We start from the raw sequence: 16939 nt of genomic DNA, 5'->3' as shown, positions 1-16939 counted from the left end.
CTGTTTAGCTGCTTTAGATGCAGTCTCTGGACATAGAGGTATTTAAAGTCACGCTAAGCATGGACTTGACACAAGCACAGACACACGAGTTTTTGTTTTGTTTTTGTGTTGTATTGGGGGTTGAATTTTGTTTTTGTGTTGTATTGGGGGTTGAATTATGGCCACACACACCTATTCAAGTACTCTGCCATTGAGTTATATTCCTGTTCTTTGGGATTTTTTTTTAATGTTCTGGTTATTAACTCCTTTACCAGATAATTCACATATTTGTCATTGTGTAGGTTAGGCTTTTACACTGTTGATTGTGTCCTTTTGGTGCATAGAACTTATTTAGTTCATTAACTTTCCCTGTGCTTCTCTTGTCTATAGAAGTTTGCTTATTCTAGTATTATTGAAGCATTTCTTTTATAGTTTTAGAACACACTTAGGCCTTTTATCTGTTTTGAGCTGATTTTTATATACAATGTATATAAAAGATCTGACTCTTCTTTTGTATGTGGCTGTCCAATTGCTCCAGCAATATTGGATAGTCTTGGCAAATCTTTTTCAAAGGCATTTTTAAATAATTAGTAATGAGAGAGGACTTTACACTTAATACCACCCCCACCCCCATGTGGTTTAGAGAAGAGAGCAATAGCTGGAAATGGAATGCCCAGTCTTCACTTTGTCATTAAATCACTGTGTGAGACTTAAGAAATGACTTTGCTGTCCTGTCTCTGCTGCTTATTCTGAATAATTGTACCCATGCCATAGAATGAGTGAGAGGTTTAAATCTGATAAATGTCTAAAATGTCTATGAAGTGTTTAGTTAGGGACAAAACAAACTTTTAACAATACGCAGTAAAATAGGCTTGGTAGCACAGGCCAGATGTAAATTCTGACGGAAGCCAGAAGGCCATCCTGGTCTGCCTATTGAGACACACTGCCTCAAAAGCCAGAACAAAACCCAAAGTAAAGATGTGCAGTAGCTTACCTCTAGTTTTCCTGTTTGTTTTTTTTTCTCCTTTGTTTAGAATTGTAATTATAAAAAAATCTAGTGAGCTTTAATGTTGGGTTCTATTACATGGTTTGAAACCTATTAGAATGTTGAGGTTTTTTTTTTTTTTTTCCCCCTTGAATTTTGTAGTTCATCCTAGAAAAGCAGGGATGAGAGAGATATTAATATAACTTTGTCAGAGTTGCTTAATGGCAGCTAATTACTATAAGATTGTGTTTTTAAAGAAATACATTGAGTGGAAATGTGTTAAGTATTGGGGAGACATTCTAAAAGCAGTACACTGAGCAAGAACTGGGTGTGAATTTGGCTAACAGGTCAGAGATATGACCTAAATCATATTGCCCTCGGATTTTTTTTTTGTTTTCTACCGGTCTGATTTATAAAGAGCTTTTAGGAGCTGTTTTCGTTCCAAAAAACTTGCTACAGTATTTTTTGATACTGTAAGTCTGTTTTCTAGATACTAAAAAAATTGCATGGATTTGGCATTTCAGAAGGAAAATGACAACATTTTATCCAAAGAACATCTTTGTGTTCTTAATTGTCTTGTGATGTCTTAAATACAAGCGGCAAGAAATTCTGTATAGTTGAAAAGAGAAAGACAAAGAGCAACTCTAGTGTCTGAGTGAGGCTTCTGCCGACCTAGAGTGTTGAGTTGATGTAAGATAATTTATGGTTAGAAGCAACTAAAGATTGGTTAGCCTTGTTTATGTTCTAGGGTCTTTAAAATGTTGCTCTATTATTATGCCATAATTTGTAATTTGAAATTTAAAATTTTTAGCCATTATAATCTGACATTTATGACTAAAATGCCTTAATATATATGTATTTTTTAATTTTAGGTGTTTTCTTTAGATGACAAATGATCATAGAATGAGCCCATTTCTTTCATTTTTAAAAATTGATTTCCCTAAATAAAGTAACCAATTAAAATTATTTAAAAAGCAAAAGAAATGATTTCCTTACATAAACTATTTTTGTTAGCTGAATTAATTTATGTAATTATGCATGTTTTACTGATTATAAACCTAACACAGAAGAAGTTTTGTTTTTGTTTTGCTTTTCTTTGTTTCTATAACTTTTAAAATCATGTTTACCTATTTATTGGGGCACAACATAGATTGGAGGTTAGAGGGAAATTTTGCTGGCGTCAGTTTTGTTCTTCCGCCATGAAGTACCATTAGATTGAACTCTATTCAGTTGGCTTGCTAGCATGTCCATGCTGAGTCATCTTACTCCCCTCCCCCACACCCCCTTTCCACTCAAGGTCTTAATTATCTCAGATTGGCCTTAATGCACTATGTAGCCAAGGATGATCTTGAATTTCTTTACAAGAATTACTTATCTCATGCATATTTGCTCATGCCTTTATGTGTGCTGCATTTGTACCTTGGCTTTGGTTCCTTTAGAACTGAAGGACAGTTGTAAACTGCTGTGTGGATGCTGAGATCCAGTCCTGGGGCCTCTGCAGTAGTAGCAAGTACCCTTAACTTTTCTGAGCCCTGCTCCTGAATGCTTGGTCCTCCTGCCCCCACTTCTTGAGTGCTGGGTTCCACCATGAAGGCTGGTGTGGTACTGTGGATGGAACACAAGATTTATGCATGCTAGGAAAGTCCTCTTCTGAGCTCTATATACTTCCACCCCTACTTTAGAGCCTTTATTTATATTTGCTATTACAAGTTTTTTAATGAAGCTTACTGAACTTTTATATACTCTTGAGCAGAATTCTGACAACTTTTCATTTTTTGTGGTTTAGCGTATCTTCTTAAATTCGCAGAAGAAGGAAAGGTCCTGAAAAGTTAATAATGCTTAATTTATTACAATTTTTGAAACATTGGAGCATTTCAAAAGATCTTAATAGATTTGAAATAGTCATATATCTTATAGTAACTGGTAATTTAAAGTGTTATTGAAAAGAGTAAAGGTATAACAGCAGATTTTCTGTATTTTTGTTTTTGTGTCTGTAAATACCATGTGAAGTCTTAACAGTTCCTGTTTGAAAACAGCATTTTATTTAGCTGGTTTATGTAGCCTTTTGTGTAATATTTCATATAAATATTACGTGTTACCTTGTTAGCTTCAATTACATTTCTTCCTCCAGTTTGGAAAAAAGGGATACAGTTGAATAAGGGACAGTTGATAGGTCCTCAATAAGGACAAGGTTATATTAATATAAATTTTACAAGTTCGTGTGTGTGTGTGTGTGTGTGTGTGTGTGTGTGTTTATCTACTGAGCCATCTCCCTGGCACCAAGGCCAAGGGTTATAACATATATATATAATATTAATATATTATATATATATGTCATTAATAGGATTTTTGTTTGCACATTTTAATGCTTTGCTTCCTGAGTTAAGTAGTCAACATAACAACTAAAAACTTGTTGGCTAATTAGCTGATCTTTGCATTTGAGCCAGCCAGTAACAGGGCTTCCCTGGACAGCTTTGTAGTTAGCTGTCATTGTTTCTTTTTGTCTAAGATAGTTTTGAAAATACTTAGCCTCCTGTCTTGCTTATGGCTATCCAGCACACTGGTGAGTTCCTCGTGTGTCTGTAGTCTCTAATCTTGCCTGTCTCCAGGAACATTTAATAGAAGAGCTCACCGCAGAGACTGCTGTGAGTGTTGAGTGATGTGCAATCCCCTTTATTACCGTAAAACAATTATTTTGTAAATTTCTTTTTGGAAACTGAAATACTGTGAATAGGAAGCTAGGTTTGCTTTAATTCTGCTTTTTTCCCTAGAACCTTGTGGTGATACAGAAAAGCAAAACCAAAAATAAACAGCAAATCTCCAACTTCCCTCATAAAATATGGATGTTGGTCTCTCTACTGAAGAGCTTATGTTTTAACTAGTCCTTTAATCTCTCTGATCTTCAAATTCTCATCCACAAAGTGATGAAAGTACCAATTTTGAAAGGTTTGTAAGAATTAGAAATAATATTTTTTAATCAACCTAGCAAAGTAACTACTGGCATATGGTAGGAACTCAGTTGATAAGGATCATTATCGGTGCCAAGGAAGACACTTGAGCAGGGCAGCGGCTTTCTAGTGTGAGGCTGACCAGACCTACAGTCTCTATGTCATAGCACTATAGCGCTGGCTGTAGGGAACATGTTTCTTGGCTTTAATTTTTGGTCTCAATGAGTGCTAAAAAGAGTATTTTGAAAAGTTTACTGGAATCGCTTCTCGGCCTTTTGGCTAAGATCAAGTGAAAAGTTTACTGAAGTCTTTCATGAAATTTTTTTTTCAAAAACAGTTTCATTCCAACAGACAGGCAAATATACTTGTGAATTTCAAAATAAGAACATCTTCAGTCTTTGAGGAATCTCACATCAGTCTTTTTCTAGGACTGTATATTTTAGAATTCACATTGGTGATGGTTAACTGGGGTAGATTGGAAGATAACTTTGGTCAAGAAGTTCAAGAGTAGTTTAAGAGTAAGATAATCCCTTTTTGTAGCTTTGTGTGGAAAAAGCTAGTAATAGGATAAATCTGCTTTTGTTCATATGAAAGATTTTTTTGGTGCGTACTGTTTGAAGTTTGATTACATATATATTGAGATACTGGTATATGTGGACAAGACCTCTTAATTTGGTCAGCTTAATGACTTCATAACAAAAAAATTTTTTCTAGTCCTTATACACTTTTCACTAATGTGTATCTTTAAAAACTATGAAATCGCGGTTGGGGATTTAGCTCAGTGGTAGAGCGCTTGCCTAGGAAGCGCAAGGCCCTGGGTTCGGTCCCCAGCTCCGAAAAAAAGAACCAAAAAAAAAAAAAAAAAACTATGAATGATTTGCCCAAATATAGTATGTGCTGAACAAGGATCTTAGAAGGGCTATATTTTCTACAAAACTTGATTACTAGTTTTAAGTATGTGAGCAAAGATCATGATATTACTTGTTAGCTACTAATACAATTTATGACTGATGAATGACAAAACCGATGTTGGTTTGTTAAAACATCTTTTTAGTTTTAAAGCAGTTGAACCTTGTTAGATTTTAGAAAACAAAATCTTCCTAGGGCTATTTTGGAACTTCAAGACTAAAAGCTCCACCAAAAAAAAAAGGATTAAAAAATTTTGAAACTAACCTTGTCTTACCCAGTTAAGATTTACTCTTAAGCCCTAGCATATGAGAAATAATACCCATGTTGTGAATTTTTTCCTTTTAAAAGTGTAAAGTTTTGTCACTAATTTTTGTGATCTGTAACATATTGACTAGTTTCTTACTATATAGAGAAAACTGTTGCAGAATTCCATGTTTTTATTTTTAAATTTTTAATTTAGAAATGTAGAAGCTATTTTATGTGTATAGGTGTTTGGGGTGTGTGTCTGTGTGTCTGTGTGTGTGTCTGTGTGTGTGTCTTCATCCACGTGTGCCTGGTGCCTTTGTGGGCCAGAAGAGAGTGTTGAATTTCTTAGCCTCCATATGGGTACTGGGAATTAAACCAAAGTCTGGAGGAGGAGCCAGTGTTCTTGTGAGTTGTCTCTCCAGGACTCTGGTGGTTTTGTTTTTAAAGGCAGTAATAAGTGTAAATTTATTCTTTTGAGGGCCTGAATGTGGCATGGATGTTTAAAGAGAAGTAACCAGAATTTTCCTATTTTGATAGACAATCAGGGTCTGCTTGAGAGTATTTAAAAGTGAATTTGATTTCTGAGTTCAAGAAATGGTTTATGAAGCTGGAGAAAGAGAGAGATGGTCTGGTGAGAGCACTGTTTGCTCTTTCAGAGGACCTGGTCAATTCCCAGTACCTACATGGCAGCTCACAGCCATTTGTATGTAATTTTAGTCCCAGAGGATCTGACACCCTCAGGTACCAGGCATACATGTGTACAGAAGTATGTGCAGTCATACTTCTGCACTCATAAACACAAAGTAAACTTAAAAAAATAAGGAAAAATCGAAACTACTAGCCTGGCTTTTGCTAAGGTAGTGTATGATGCTGTGGTGGTGAGAGCCCAAGGAGATGACTAAACTGTAGGGCAGGCTCGACAGATCTGGTGAGGGAAGCATACGGAGTTTTGTCCTGTTCATTTACCTGACATTAAAAGTATTTATACCTTTGCTTTTATTTTGCTTGTCATCTAACATGTTGCTGCAGCGTTTTTTCCAACATTAATTTTATCTAGTCTCTAATACAATTGATATATTAGATTTTTTAATCCATATTTCTAGTAATTTTTCTCAGTAGAATTATCTTCATATCTTCATTGCTTTTTCTGCACCAGTATAAATTACCAAAACCAATTTGTTAATCTTTTTTCAAACTTTAGAACACAGTTTATGTGTAACATCCATATTCTGTTTAAATATTAAACTTATCATTTGTTTCTTAAATTAGCTTTTTACAAAGTCAAGCCTTAGTAATCCTTTTTTAAAAAATTCTTTTATTTATTTACATTCCAAAAGTTGGCCCCCTTCCTGGTCACGCCTCACCGAGTTCTTCACCCCCCTCTGAGGGGGCACCCCCATCTGGCCACCCACCCCCACCTCACCCCTACCTCACCCCCACCTGCATCCCTCTTCCCTGGGACATCAAGTTTCCACAGGATTAAGCTCATCCTCTCCCATTCTGAGAGATTTGTTCAGCCCTGATATATTCTGTGGCCTCAAAGCCTGCTACCTCGGGTTCCACAAATATGCAACTGACTGACTTTAAATATGCCCTACAAAACCACTGAAAGCCCCATGTTTATTTGAAGGGATGTTTGTATAAAGCTTGAAAATCTTAATTACTATTAGAGTTTGTAAAAATGAAAGGTTTGGCTACTGAAGGCCTTAGTAGGAAGACTTCATGGTAGAACTGAGATTTAAACTGGGCCCCTTTGGAATGAGTAGGAATTAGATAGGTTTTAGATAAGCAATATAACAAGTATTTTACTAGAGAGAGACAAAACTTAGGTGGAAATGGACATTTCCAATATGTGGCTTTGTGAGAAGATCTGAACTTTTTAGAATTGAGGATTGACTTTCCCCTGTAACTCGTATAAGAAGCTGTGTGGTGAAATGGTCCCAAAATGTGTTCAGTCTAACGTGAAGAGGGGTGCTAGTGACTGTTTCCTTTCTGGGGATCTGGAGACATTTTAATGCTGTTGTATACTTAGAGTCAGTCTTTATTTGTGTTTCTCTGTCTCAGTCTTCGTGCATGTCTCTGTGTGTGTGTTTGAAATTTGGGGTGTGGATGGAAATCAGAGGTCAGTGTCATTCCTCAGTTGGTTCTCCACCTTATTTCTTTGGAACAGAATCTTAGTACTCCCAGCGCTCACCTATTACATTGGATTATCTGCCCAGCAAACCCATAGGTTCATCTTGTCTTTGTCTCCTCAGTGTTGGAATTAGAGGTGTGAACACTACTTACTAGCTTTATGTGTGTGCTAGAACTCTGCGAAGGTGGTTTTCTAAACCAGCAGAAGATAATCACTTTTTCCCCCTTTGCATCAATTTGAGAAACACGTGTTTGTTACAAGTTTGCATGATGTGATCAAAATACTTAACCTAGCAGATCTCCCTCCGTTAAGATGATTGGATTCTAATCATATAATTACTATAATTGTAAATTTATTCAGTAGATAGTATGAGCTATAATATGATAGGAGTTGAGAGTAGTAAATGAGAAGGGAAGATAAAAACTGCAGATGACTTATGCATATAACCCTTTACTATTCGAGGTGTGGTCTGTGGATATTAGCCTTTCCCAGACTGTGGTCTCATTGAGAACACTGAATGAACAACTATATTTTACCAAGATCTCCAAGTGATTTTTTATAATCACTATAAACTTCATCATATGAATAAACTTCATTCAATTTTTGCTGCCGACAATAGGAATTAAATGTCTTTGAATTTCCCTCCAGATTATCAGACTTCATGACTAGTTCCTTTACTACTGAACCAGCCTACTTGCTCAGGCTAGCTTTGAATTCAGTTCTTGAGTTGTGGAGTCTGTAAGTCTATGCTATGTGTAAACATCTTCAGTTTCAAACAAGTTTTACCTACTTGAAATTTCTATATTTTGTCTTATGTTTATTCTTCATTGTATGAGTATGTGGTATATGTACATGTGTGTATGTGTGGAGGCCGTTGGTTATTGTTAGGTGTTCCTTTTTTTTTGAGACCCAGTTTCATTGAAGCTGGAGCACATTGATTTCAGCTAGTGAAATCAATGACTAAATGCTTGGAGAGCTTTAGAGGTCTGGCCAGTGAGTTTTAGAGATCTGTTTGTCTTCAGTCCCTCCTATTATGACTGGGTTTATAGCCATATGCCAGTGCGCCTGGGTTTTTACTTGGGTACTTAGATTTATTTAACTCAGGTCCTCATGCTTATGTGACAGCCACTTTACTGCCTGAAACCATCTCCCCAGTCTGTCTTTTTTTTTTTTTTTTAAAGTTAATGTGGAGGCACTTGTCATGAAGTCTGATAATCAACAGGTCGTGGAAGGAGAGAGTGGACTCAGTTGTGTGCTGTGGCATGTATCTCCTTTAACCCCCCCCCAAATTAACATAACAAAAACCAATGTAATAAAAAAATTAAAGGGTTAATATTGAACATACTTAGATCTCAGCTGGGAACTATTTGAATGTAAAAGGCAAGGTTGTGTTTGTCTTTCCCAAAACTCATTGCCTTGAACAGATCATTGTAACATTGTGCTAGATCAGGATTTAAATGGAAGACACTGAAATAGATTGTCTTATAGAGAGCCTTTGATAGCAGCATGTCGTTTTGTTTTTTTGGCTATCATTGTTTTTATACATCCTTTTCCAAGCACTTACTTGAGGTGTAGTCATCCTTAATTTTAACTCCTTGTCTTAGACTTCTGCTAGTTTTGCTAACTAAGGATACCCTAATAATACTGTGAAATTGGTTTCTGTAGTCCTAGCCATGTACTAGTCACTTGCTGAGACATTGTGATTACAGGCAAGATTCTGATAATGGTCATCAACCATCTTGCTTTCCTCTTCAAGACTGTTTCTTTAAAATACTTCATTTTCTTCCACCCACAGGGGGAGCAAGACAGTGGTTCTATGTAGTTCTGGAAATCACTTATCTTCCTAACTCAGTTCATTAGTGGTAGAACTTCAGTTGTGTATTTTTTTTTTTTTTCGGAGCTGGGGACCAAACCCAGGGCCTTGCGGTTGCTAGGCAAGAGCTCTATCACTGAGCTAAATCCCCAATCCAACGTTGGATTTTTAAAGAGAACTTTTTTTTTTTTTAAAGATATATTGATTTTATGTGTGTGAGCACACTGTAGCTGTCTTCAGACACACCAGAAGAGGGCGTCAGATCCCATTACAGATGGTTGTGAGCCACCATGTGGTTGCTGGGATTTGAACTCAGGACCTCTGGAAGAGCAGTCAGTGCTCTTAACCACTGAGCCATCTCTCCAGCCCCAGTTGTGTATTATTGCACCTAGCTTTTAGACTGCTATTTTGTATTTTGGGACAGCTATTTTCAAACACATGGTCAGTTTTCCACAAGCTGGGATCACAGGTGTGTACCTCCATGTTCCTAGAGTATTGTCCTTATTAATCCAGTTTGTACCATACTTGATTTTAGCCAAAAGACTTATGAGGTGATTATTACCGGTCTGTGATATCCTTCAAAAATTCAAATAACTAGAATTCAGCTATAAGGATACTGTTTTAAGAAATTAAATGTTGGGACTGTAGAAACTGTTCAGTGGTTAAGAACATTTGCTGGTCTTCCAGATGAGGCTTCAATTCCCAGCACTCATTTCTGGTGACTCAGTTGTCCATAACTCTGGTTTCAGGCCATCTGAATTGTCTTCTGCCTTCTTTTAGCCTCTGTGTCATCAACCAGATACATAGTGTACATGTATGCATATATGGAGGCCAAACATTAATGTGTGTAATATAATTTTTTAAAGAAAATATGCTTTATAACTTAGACAAATATAAATTGCACACTATAAAAGTGAAAACATAATATATAAAGAAGTGAGAAATCGGTCTTTATATCTAGTTAGAGTTAAACACTGTTAGTATGTGTTCTAAAAAATGTGTTTTAAAATGTACAACAGATAATATGTGATGTAAATTTTACTAACAGGAAAGATTGGGTTAGTGAGATGGCCTAGTGGGTAATAAAAAGGTACTTGCCTACTGAACCTGACAAGCAGAGTTTAAGTCCCAGTATCCACATAGTAGGAAAGAACAGATTCTTCTGCAAGTTGTCCTCCAGCCTCCACACATACTCTATGACATTTGAGTATACACATACACAAAGTACATTAAATGCACTAAAAATGTTTTAAAATGAAAAGGGAGATGGTATACATTCCAGAGAGATTGTGGCTGTTCTTTACTTAGAATTGGTTTTGTAACTATAGGTTAAGCCAGAACTTAAGCCTTAATATCCTTTTGTTTTGACCCTAGGGAAGAAACCCTTTTTTCTTGGAGCCAGCAATAATTATTACAATCACTGATGGGAGCAAGTTGACGACTACTAGTGGTGTCCAAGATGAGGTAAGTCATGCGAGGTGTGTTACATGGGCATATAGATAAAATTGAAACCTATTGGTGAATGTGTGTAGTGTGTAGTAGGGTACTGAATACTTCGCAGTGCATTTGCTCTTAGTAATTAGTGTAGTTTGTAATAGTTCATCTCTTGAGGTCCTCTGTCTTTGTTCATAGCAGTTGTCATTATAATATTTTCTTGAGTAGGAATCCTTTCTGTGCAGAGTTTGTGAACATACCTCCTGCTTCCTTTAAGAACATCAATTGATAGTGAGGACAGTGTCAGTGTCTATGCCATAGTAACATTCTTATTTTCAGGTTTAAAGAAAAAAACAAATAGAATTCTAACAATTTTCTTATTTTAGCTTATTTATCTTATTTCTATGATAGCTTTTAATCAGACAGAATGAAGTAAATAAACCTATAACAAGGAAAGATTTAAGTCTTCAAAGAGGTTTCAATGTACAATCAGAAGACTTGAGAGTTTGGGCACTTTGGTGAGACAGTAATGGTGGGACAGTAAGAAAGAATAGCTACTCACTTCATGTGGGCAATAAATGAAGAGACAGGAAGAAACATGAACAGTTAGATAACTCATTATAACTTTCTTCAACCAGATCTTATCTCCCAGTGTTGCTAGCATCTCTGGCATGAAGACTCAATACATAGGTCTTTCATAGACATTTCATCCTGAGCCATGTCTGTTGTGGTTTTTAGTAGAATCCAGGAGTAGATTAAATATAGAAAGAGTGAAGGCGGGGTTGGGGATGTAGCTCAGTGGTAGAGCGCTTGCCTAGCAAACGCAAGGCCCTGGGTTCGGTCCCCAGCTCCGAAAAAAAAAAAAGAAAAAAAAAAAAAGAAAAAAAGAGTGAAGGCTTTTTCAACAATTATGTTTTCTCCTACATCATATGTAGTGAAAATAATTCAGAGCTAATGTTATTTGCTCTGTTAGTGAATTATGTATGCTGTAGTATGATAAATCCTAATTAGGTTAAAGAAAGCAAGCTTTATAGTGTTTTTACTGTATTTGAACTGTTGGTAAACATTGTTTTCCTTAAAATGGTGATCTTTAAAGACGCAATGTTTGCATTTGCTCTTAAGGTACAGATTTTAAAGATTTAGAATTAGAATTAAAATTTAGATTAAATCTTTTAAAATTAAAGATTTGAAATGAATTTCCATTTTTATGACACTGTTGAATATAAATTAAATGGAGTCAGAGCATGTGGGTTTTATTCTTAATTCAAGTACTGCTAGCAGTGAACTTTCTACCAGTTGGCCTAACTTCCCTAAATCTCTATACTTTATCAGTGAAATACTGACAGTAATCCTTGCTTTCCTTCAAAGAGTTGTTGAAATGTGTTAAATAATGGATGTGAACGTGTGTGGTGGACTGTAAAGACGAAGGGTAGTATGTTACTCCATCTTGAGATAATAGAACCAGGCAGAACTTAAATTACCTCATTTGACTGGGAGGGGGGCTAGAATTGCTTTGTTTTGTTGGTTAATATTAAAAAGATTTTAGGAATAATTATTGAGATAGCACTGAAAAAAGTAGCCTACTTGATTTAACCTTCTTGAAAGTGAAATTTAATGGGACTGGACTTTGTTAGACTTGGTTGACATCTATAGCCATTTATGGTCCTGCCACTCATAGTAGACAAGACACTAATTACGTCTATAATCACAAGCAACAGGAATGTTGCTTATCTTGAACTCAGAAACTGTCAAATCGAGTTTTCTTTCTTAAGCATACTAATTTTAGTATTTGTATTCATGTTCATTTTATAGGAATTCCACATCTTTTGATGCTTGTTTTTTACCTTAATGATTTTGATTAATATATTATTTCTGTTTTCTCTTGTAAAATAATCTGTCTGTAAGGTTATCCATTCAAGGCACTCTTTTTTGTGACTTTTGTAGAAATGCCTTCAGTGATATAGTTTGTTCTAATATATCTGGATCTAATTCATTTATAAAATCTGTTTAGAGGACATCTTCTCGCTTCAAGATATCTTGAAATGTACATGGGGGTTGGAATTGTTGAACTTCCTTTTCTGATTTCTTCCTTAGGAAGGATATTAGAGAAATACCACTGTTTTCATATTTCAATATTAAATTGCAAATAGATTGAGTAGATTTTCCTGTGGGCAGAGATCTTAACCTTTCTGTTCTTTTTATCTGTGAAATCTTTAACATAGTTCTAGCGTAGAATTTACATTAAAAGTATTATGATGTATGACTCTGATAGGAAACTTAAAATTGATTTCTTTTGTTGCTTCTTACCTAAAGCAGAAAGTTGATTTATTTTTAAGGCAAATATTTTTGATTATGAAGTTGGAGTATAGGCCTGTGAGTTATTTTGATATTAGAAAGTCCCTGCATATTTCTCTACCTCTATTTTTACAACCCAATACTCTAGGTCCACCCCAGGGCCTAGTGCGTGCTAGGCAAGTGCTCTATTGAGCAGTGTCACTCCTCCCTCCCTCCTTGTCTCTCTCTTTGTCTTTGTCTCTCTCCCCCTCTCATTGTGGATGTGTATATGTGCATTTATATTCATGCTCCATAGGTGATCAGATCTTTTTTTCTACTAGGGGATATCAATTTTGCCTTAATTTCTTGTTACTTTACCTTTGGCAAAACTGAGTTCTCTTTTTGTATTTTTAATGAGTAAATGTGTGGCTAGTTTCCATTTAAGGAATTTCATGGAATATTGTATATGTAATTTTTGGTGGTTCATGGCTGCTAGTTTATTTTTTTAACAGATTGTAGCACTGATCTCAAACTCAGATCCTCTTGCCTCGGCCTCCCAAGTAGTTAGATTGTAGGTATGCACCACCACATTTGGCCAGAAGCCACACCTGTTGATGTAACCTATTTCCATTTATATGTTTCACTCTCATGATATTTTTGGCTTGAGTGGTATGATACCTGCTGCGGTAAATCGTATCTGCTTTCTTAGTGCAGAATGAATGACCCTGCTGCTTTCACATAAACCCCATTGCGTATTATATATGAAGTTCATTTAGTCTTACCTTATAGTTTACAAATGAGGAAATTGAGAGTAAAAAAAACCAAATGATTTGTTTAGGTTATGGTTTTTGTTGTTGCCAAATCTATATTAGAATTAATCTAAATTATAATGATATCCCAGCCTAATGGTGCTCTCCCTTCCTGGATCTATCCAACACCTCTTTGATTGCGTTGTTGAATGTGTTTAGAATTTACCTTCTATGTATGTTTGTGCAGGTGTGTTGTAGTTCAGAGGTTGATGCTGGATATCTTCCTCTATTGGTTTCTACTTTAATGTTTGAGACGGGGTTTCTTCCTGAACTTGTAGCTCACTAACTGAACAAGATGGTCAGCAAATCTCAGGGATGCTTCTGTCTCCACCTGTCTCCCTGTGGGGCTGGGTTTACAGGTACTCGCTGAACCCAGCTTTTTATGTGGGTGCTGGGAATCTGAGTTCAAGTCCTTGTGCTTGTGGAACAAGTACTTGACCTACAGCCTAATTTACCTTCTATGTGAATTATTTTTTTATTTTAGCTTTCTATGCCAGTATGATATAGATACTGTTCTTAATTCTGTTCTTAATTTGTTTAGTCTCTCATGAATAACTCCTGAGCTAAGCATTTCTAGACAATGCGTATGGAACAAGATACATTTTTTTGTGTTCTGTTTCGTGACAGTGATTGAGTCCCATTTTTTGAGTGATAGACATAGTGATTTCTAAGTATGTGTAAGCACTGAGAGGGTGAGCTCATCCCATCTCAGACACTGCTACCTCAAACAATTGGCAAATTATAACATATACAATCTAATTTGATCTAAAGTTCTTAGGATAATCAGGTACTGCGAGTGGCTTATTGTATAAATTTGTGAAATTTATATAAAGGCCCAGTATTAAATTGTTTTGAATGTAGAAAAATAGTTAATTGGGATCTTTAGAGCCATATTAAACCTTGGCCTGAGTATGTTCAGGCCCAGTTTGCTTGTACAGTGTGTTTGTGAGAGAGAATAGAACTGCTCTGCACTGTACACTTGGCAGTATGCGGAGTTAGGAGCGAAGACTGTTTTCTGCTGTGCATGAACATCTCAAGCTAGTTGTGATCATTTTATGTTAGTTAAATGAAACTTACAGAACATAAGTTATTGCTTGAGATGATGCAAGTATTGTCTAGGACTTTTGATGACTGCTTAGAGTGGAAGTTTAAGTATATTTTGGCCTTTTTTGTGTGTTTGTATGTGTAAGTTATATAGCCATTTAGTAAAACTGATTGTCTCCAGTATTTTCACTTAAGGGAAATGGTTATTTGTAGATTTGAATTCTTGATTTTACAGTTCTTATTTTATGGTGTTGATAAATATTCCTGTGGCCAAATACTTACAATGCTAACTATATCAGCATTATTGGTATCTATCTCAAATGTTTCAATACAATCAGCAAATTATAATTAGAGTTGTTTTATTTACTAAGTTTTTGAGATTGTGTTTCCTTTTGAAGCCAGAGCCGAGGCTCACCTTGCACTCATGGAGCCTAGGCTGGCTTTAAATTTAGGGCAGTTCTTCTCAGCCTCAGCTTCCCGTGAACTGAAGTAAAGAGAGACATCACCACGCTTTGCTGAAAACTTGTTTCTTTTTCTTTCTTTCTTTCTTTCTTTCTTTCTTTTTTTTTTTTTCTTTTTTTTTTTTTTTTTTGCAAAGATCCTCTGGAGTCCAGAGCTGCAGTGGGAATGTGTTCTGAACTGATTTCAGAAACACATTACCAAGTGCATTGTTCAGTAAGGCAGCAGAAGAAATCCTGCTGAAACACTTACTGTAGTGAAACCATCTTTTTCTTATTCCCAAAGGTGCTAAAAATAGTATTTTATTTCAAATGTTGATATTTCTGGGTAGAGATGAATCTGTTGGCATTTTTGTATTATGATCGCCATGAAGGTAATGTTGATGTCGAAATTAACTGTTGGCTCTGCAGTACTGACTAGATTTTTAAGACCAAGCTGAACAACTACTTTTATAACTTTCTGGAGAGATGGTCACTTAGACACTTGTATAGGAGAATGTCAGAGCAGTCTCAGTTTATGGGTTCAGTTGCTCTTACGTTCTGATTTATCAGTTCTCAAAGTTGGTACAGAAGGCCATCAAGCTTTGAATTATTGGATTGGATGCCAGCAACCTTTTCTGGATCGTTCTGTACATTACACGTTGAAAATAGTTTTACTTTGACAGTGGTGTGTCATTATGCATTTACCTTCTTAATGATTCAAAAGTAATGTAGATTCTAGTATCTAAAATGAGTGAGAAACTGTTTCCTCCCTCCCCAAAATATTTTTATTCACTGAAATCACAAAAATATTTGTCAAAGGTTATTATTATAACTATTTTATAGGTAACGACTTAAAAACACATTTAGAGTGGGTTCCCCACTCTCTGGGATACTTAGAACGTTGGACAACATTCTTTGTTTTAAAAAAGAGTGAAAGAAATCTTGAGGAATTTTATTGTTTGATAGGTTTCTGAGTGTTGTGTTGTCCTGTATGTAATAGCCTCTTCATACTAGCATTATTGGAATCTAGTAACTCTTAAGGGGTCCTATCTTTTTTTCTGGTGAAATATTTAGACTTGTACTTTGTGTGTTACCTCTACCAAATCAGTTTTGTAAGAATACCTAAGAGAATTTGTTGGCTGTAGGTCATTTATATTTTGTTTTTCTGTCTATATTTTTGCCTCCCATTTTCTTCATTCCTGGATTTACCACTTTTGGTGTGATTTAGAGACGTTTGTACTTAGAGTTAATAGTTTCTTGAAAATTCGTACTTAAAAAGTTTGGCACAACTTCTTATAGTACATATTCAGCAGTTCAGATATATATAAATATTGAAAATAACAAACTATTTTCAATATGTACTAAGAATAATTTCTAAGAGAGGCTTCTAGACAAACAGAATAATTAAAAAGAATGCTTCTTCATAGTCCAGTGAAAGTGGTATGGCAGCAGTAACTAAAATTTTGTGGTAAGATGCATCAGAGGATGGTCCGTGTTTGTTTGTCAGTAGAGTTCTATTTAGAGCCATCTCTATCACTGCTTGTAACCTTCTATACATAAACTAGTGTGACGCTTACAATGGTAGTTTTTACATAGCTGCATTAGACTCACCAAGTAAACTTATAAATGTACAGACCTCAGATCTTACTATGGATTTGTTACTTTAGGCTGGAAATGGAGAGAGACGTCTGTATTTTGTAAACATGTTTCAATTGATTTTGATGAGATAAACAGATTTCACAACAGAAAATAATTGTAGATACATTTTTTCCACATAAAAGCATGTGAAAATACCTTAATAAGCAGAATAAGAAATGTTTTTTAACTTAGCAAGGCTAGCCTAGGTATTCTACAATATAAGTAATTCTTGATCTTTACAGTTGTCACACTTGGAATCCTCTCCAAGGTTGTGGAATTCTGCCTG

The 16939-nt window shown here is 35.6% G+C and overlaps 1 protein-coding gene across 14 annotated transcripts in view; it reads left to right on the top strand.

Moving 5' to 3' along the window:
• The window catches only part of Ints6 (integrator complex subunit 6), a 140478-nt gene that overhangs the window by 52596 nt on the left and 70943 nt on the right, over window positions 1-16939 (top strand). For all 14 annotated transcript variants that reach the window (XR_015638098.1, XM_087586165.1, XM_087586172.1 and 11 more), the window contains one exon: window positions 10389-10478. Coding sequence is in view for 13 of the 14 variants with exons in the window: in XM_087586165.1 (XP_087442291.1) it covers window positions 10389-10478 (90 nt within the window). In the remaining variant the exon portion in view is untranslated. The remainder of the gene's footprint in view (window positions 1-10388; window positions 10479-16939) is intronic.

The sequence above is a fragment of the Rattus norvegicus genome, chromosome 15 (assembly GCF_021556685.1).
Source record: "Rattus norvegicus strain SHRSP/BbbUtx chromosome 15, alternate assembly SHRSP_T2T, whole genome shotgun sequence".
Classification (NCBI taxonomy): domain Eukaryota; kingdom Metazoa; phylum Chordata; class Mammalia; order Rodentia; family Muridae; genus Rattus; species Rattus norvegicus.
The sequence above is the reverse complement of the archived record's forward strand: the minus strand, read 5'-3'. Positions and strand labels throughout refer to the sequence as shown.